The sequence below is a fragment of the Dichomitus squalens genome (assembly GCF_000275845.1).
Source record: "Dichomitus squalens LYAD-421 SS1 unplaced genomic scaffold DICSQscaffold_49, whole genome shotgun sequence".
In the NCBI taxonomy this organism is placed as follows: Eukaryota; Fungi; Basidiomycota; class Agaricomycetes; order Polyporales; family Polyporaceae; genus Dichomitus; species Dichomitus squalens.
In genome coordinates, this window is record NW_006766931.1 from 142,307 (window position 1) to 146,800 (window position 4,494).

At 56.0% G+C, this 4,494-nt stretch overlaps 1 protein-coding gene across 1 annotated transcript; it reads left to right on the forward strand.

Annotated features, from left to right (window-relative positions):
- Positions 1–712: 712 nt before the first annotated feature.
- On the forward strand, positions 713–2,304 carry DICSQDRAFT_173632 (uncharacterized protein; the record flags this gene model as incomplete). Its single annotated transcript, XM_007369451.1, has 3 exons — positions 713–1,507; positions 1,571–1,830; positions 1,893–2,304. 3 exons carry the CDS (start codon positions 713–715, stop codon positions 2,302–2,304), a joined length of 1,467 nt encoding a protein of 488 aa, XP_007369513.1.
- Between the last annotated feature and the right edge of the window lie 2,190 nt (positions 2,305–4,494).

Consider the following 4,494-nt stretch of genomic DNA (forward strand, 5'->3'; position numbering starts at 1 on the left):
CCAAGTCCAGCAGTGATGGATATATATAATACTTGTGGGGAGGATCTATATAAGCTCTGGTGGTGCAATGGCATAGAGCACCACCTCGGAACAGGTGTCATATAAAGGTAAGGTTGAGGGTTCAAGACTGGCTAAGGACATTTTTTTCATATATTTTTCCAGCACTTTAAATGCATTTGGGGCTTATAAACAGATGGTTTTGAGGTCATAGAAAGCATCTCTACACCAGTCAGAAATCATAGACCTACTCTATCCACTACTATCAACGTCTACTATAGCACTATTTCCGTCTACTATAGTGCTACTTTGCACGAATTTGCATTGATAGTGCAAAATAGTGCAATTATTTTTGGGGACCTCTCGATTTTGCGCTATTTTTCACTATCCAACTACTGTGTCTATTAAGAGCTAATTTGTACTAAATAGGTGTAATTCGCAAAGGTGGTTTTTATAGATGGGATACGGCCAGACCTCCCAACGCCAATACGTTGGGTGACTCCTTCTCCAACCCAGCCCGGAGTTGCGCAACGTCCTGGAATGGCGATTCTGGGACATCCCGCCCGCCAGTCATACCTGGGCCATCTACGGCGAATCGGTCGTCACCCTCACCCACCTCCGGACCCTTGACTGGGACGTCGGCGAGCTCACCGACCGGACTGACCAACGTCGGGCCTACGACACCGTCTCCCAGCTGCGGGCTACGACGATTGCCATGTCTGACCACGCCTTAGATATCGTTTGCGCCCCCCATCATCTTTTCCTCATCGCTAACCTCGTCAATCACATAGAGCAGGTTGACCGCAAACACGAGCGGACCTGGCTGGAGCATGTCATTGCCACCAATGACAGCCACGCCGCCTCTCCTATTCCCCCCACCCCGCCTCTGCCCGCCCCGGAATGGGGGAACCTGGCCGACGTCTCCGGATGGGGTGACCCCAACATCAACTGGCGCAACACCAACTGGGGGGACGTCCCTATGAACGAGGCCGACATAGAGTGGGCCTCCCCTGTGGAGCGTCCGCGTCACTCCCCTCCGCCCCGCGACTCCCCCTCACCAACACCGCAGCACCTCCGCCCGATGCCTGACCACCTCCGCTTCGGCGCACCCCCTCCGACCCGTACGCGCCCCTCTCCCCGTTCCCCCAGCCCCACCCCCCACTCCCTGAGCCCCGCCAACGAGAACGCACCCCCGATCGCCGTGGTTGTCGACCCCGCGTCGCCTCTGGAGTGGCCGGCCTCGGCCGTCCATATGGTCCTTGGCACCATCAGCGGAGGCGACCTCACCGACGCCACCGACCCCGACGCCCTGTCCGCGCCCCCTGCCCCTCCGACCCCGCCGCTCCGCCAACCCAGGCCCCGCACCCCCCCGTACCCCGCCCCCGCCCTGGGCCCCACCACAGTCCACTGGCGGACGCCCCTCCTGGGCCACCCAGCATACGGAGGGGCCCTCCTCTACGACAAGCGACTCCTGGACGGCTGGCAGATCGGACCGGAAGAACCCCGTCATGTCGGCGGACACCCTTGGGAGTGGCGAGTCTGAGGACACCTCAACGGGACTGCTCTCCTCGAGGTCCAACTCCCGAGCTACGCCTGGGACGAGCGGTGGGAGCAAATCCCTGGCGTCGACAACACCTACCTCATCGGCGTCTTGGGCGACAACCTTCACCCCAGTGGACGGTTCACGGAGACTCAGTACCTGGGGTTCCTTTGGGCGATGATCCAGGCACGCGACCCCGCCGCCCGCGTCACCGACCACGACGTATGGAGAGAAGCGGCCGACAACCTCGTCGATGCGTACAATGTCCGCAACATCCCCGTCTCGGTCTGTCAGTACCGGACGGACGCGCTGTGCGCCTCTACGACAACATGTCATGGAACAACCTCCATCGCAGCATGTGGGGGAACTTCTATGACGATGAGATCCTCGACGTCTTCGGTTACGGTGACTCCCCTCCACCCACCCCTGCCACATCCGCCACACCCGTCGAGGAGGTCCTCCGTTCGCGCAGCCCCTCCCCCGTATCCCCGCACGCTGTCGTCCACGACATCCCTGCTGACGCTATCCCCGCCCCTTTCCGCCCCGAGCGCCCCGCCCCTGCTAACCCTTTGTCCCGTTCCCCATCGCCCCCCGCCGCCTCCTCAACCATCGCATCGTCGCCGTCCCGCGCCATTACCTTCATCTCTGGGGGCTACTTCAACCCTGCCAATCCTGGCTTGGACATCGGCCTCTGGTACCCGCCAGCGCCCTCGTCGCCGCTCACAGAGCCGGACTTGGAGTTGAACGATCGGGACAATCATGCTTAGAAATGAGGGTAATATTACCGTTGGTACACCCCACCCCCTATCTTTTTGTTATTGGACTACTCCTTCTCCTCGCCCTCGTGTACACTCCACCCCCCTTCCTGTTCCCGGCAACCTATGCTTACCTTCCCGTTCCTCCGTTGTCCGCCTGTACACTACCATTCCCCATTCCGCCCCCTGACGACTGCGTTCCTAGTCCCGGCCCTCTCCCTTAATATTTCCCTTTTCGTCTATATGACCGGACCCTGAGTCCGACCCTGACCTTTTCCCTTTTCGGTTACATTACTTTACCCTGACCCAGACCCAGACCCTTGTTGCGCCCCCTTCCCTTTTCGGTTACATTACCCGACCCTGACCTAGACTCAGGACCCTGTCCTGCCTCTATCCCCTTTCGGTTATATCACAGGACCCTGACCTAGGTCGTGTACTATACCGGGCCCAGCCTCGACCAGACACGTTCCTTTACAGTCTCCTCATACCTCCCCACTTTGGTCGGTTACCTTTCCCTTCCTAATACGGTCGGTACCCCATAGTATATAAGGAGGCCTGTAGTCGGTAGAGGCTCCCCACTTCTGTTCTCCTCTTTGTTACCTCCTGTATCCCTATATCCCTCAATCTAGGGACTTGTGCGATACTCTCTCCTCCGTGTGCTGCACTGCGTACTTGGATAAGTCCACGTGATAAGTCTGGATAGACTTGTGTTAGTACTTCAGCGTAACAGTTGCTATCAGACATATGCGCCATATCAGTCCATTCCAAGATACAGACATGTAGCACAATGTTACTCTTCTTGACTTCATTCGGGGAACGAGACGACTATATGATACATTCCTCAGCTCCGTGCTGCTTTGCATCCTCCATGCAATGTATACCGAGCGCATATTATGCATAATTGTCACAGCCAACGAGCTGTGCCACCAGATAAATAAAGACAAAGCTTACTGGTGAAGAGGTTGGTGCTAAGAGCGAAGCAACCACAAGTGACACAGCAAGAGATAATGCAAAGATATGGATTCCCTAGACTAGAAGGGGCAGTAGAAGGTAGGGCTGCTAGCTACCTACAGAGGAGATGAGGGATCAACGAGAAGATCAAGTCTGAGGTTCTCTGCCTCAGACCCCCTACTATTTATACAAATACAACGGTGCACAGACCAGGTGCCTATTTGTCCCTGCTTGGTCAGAGTCTGCTGACTTATGTCCTGCTTCCTGACCTGTCACATGGTGTCTTTATGACTAACACCTGAGTCATGCTAAGTCCGGGCTTCCTCCGATGAGTAAGCGCCCCTGCTGACACGTGAGTCACCTGCCAGTGAGTGAGGATGGGCGCTCCCGGACCCCACAAGGTCCTGGGTTTGATCCTGGCTCCTCCACTTTCTGATACGAGTTGCCCGTGGTCAAGGTGAGCGTCTGTCCTGGTTCACATGACCCTCAGGTCACGTGGCACAAGAAAACTGTGACAGTAATTATGATAGAAGCGGATGATGAGTCAGTGTGTCCACAGAAATGGACGCAATGAATGACACAGCGGGCAGAATTGAGGGTGAAGGCATGGGGGAGCAGCCCCAGTGAGAATCGACACGGTTACGGTCGATATCATTCGATTTGCACCGTGCACAGTCAGGCAAAACGGCCCTTTACAAAATCTGGACTATTCCCGACTTTTTTCGGATTGAGCGGTATGAGGTCGCGCAAGGCCTCCGATACAGAACTACACCTGTTGTTTTGGGTCGACTGCCACCGTTAGTAACCGGGTTCGCTCGGGCATGTTCTGGGCAGATTTGTCTAGGGCTTTGTCACAGCCAACGAGCTGTGCCACCAAAACAAACAAGAGCAAAGCTTACTGATGCAGAGGTTGGTGCTGAGAAGCGAAGCAACCAGAGGTGACACAGCAAGAGATGTGAAGAGATGTATTCCCTAGACTAGAAGGGGTAGTGAGGGAGGTAGGGCTGCTAGCTACCTACAGAGGAGATGGGGAATCGACGAGAAGATCAAGTCTGAGGTTCCCTGCCTCAGACTCCCTACTATATATACTAATACAATGGTGCACAGACCAGGTACCTATTGACCATCGTTTGGTCAGAGTTCTCTGCCTCATGTCCTACCCTCTGACCTGCCTCATGGCGACCTTACGACTAATACCTGAGTCGTGCCGAGTCCGGACCCCTCCCAATGAGTAAGCGCTCCTGCTGTCAC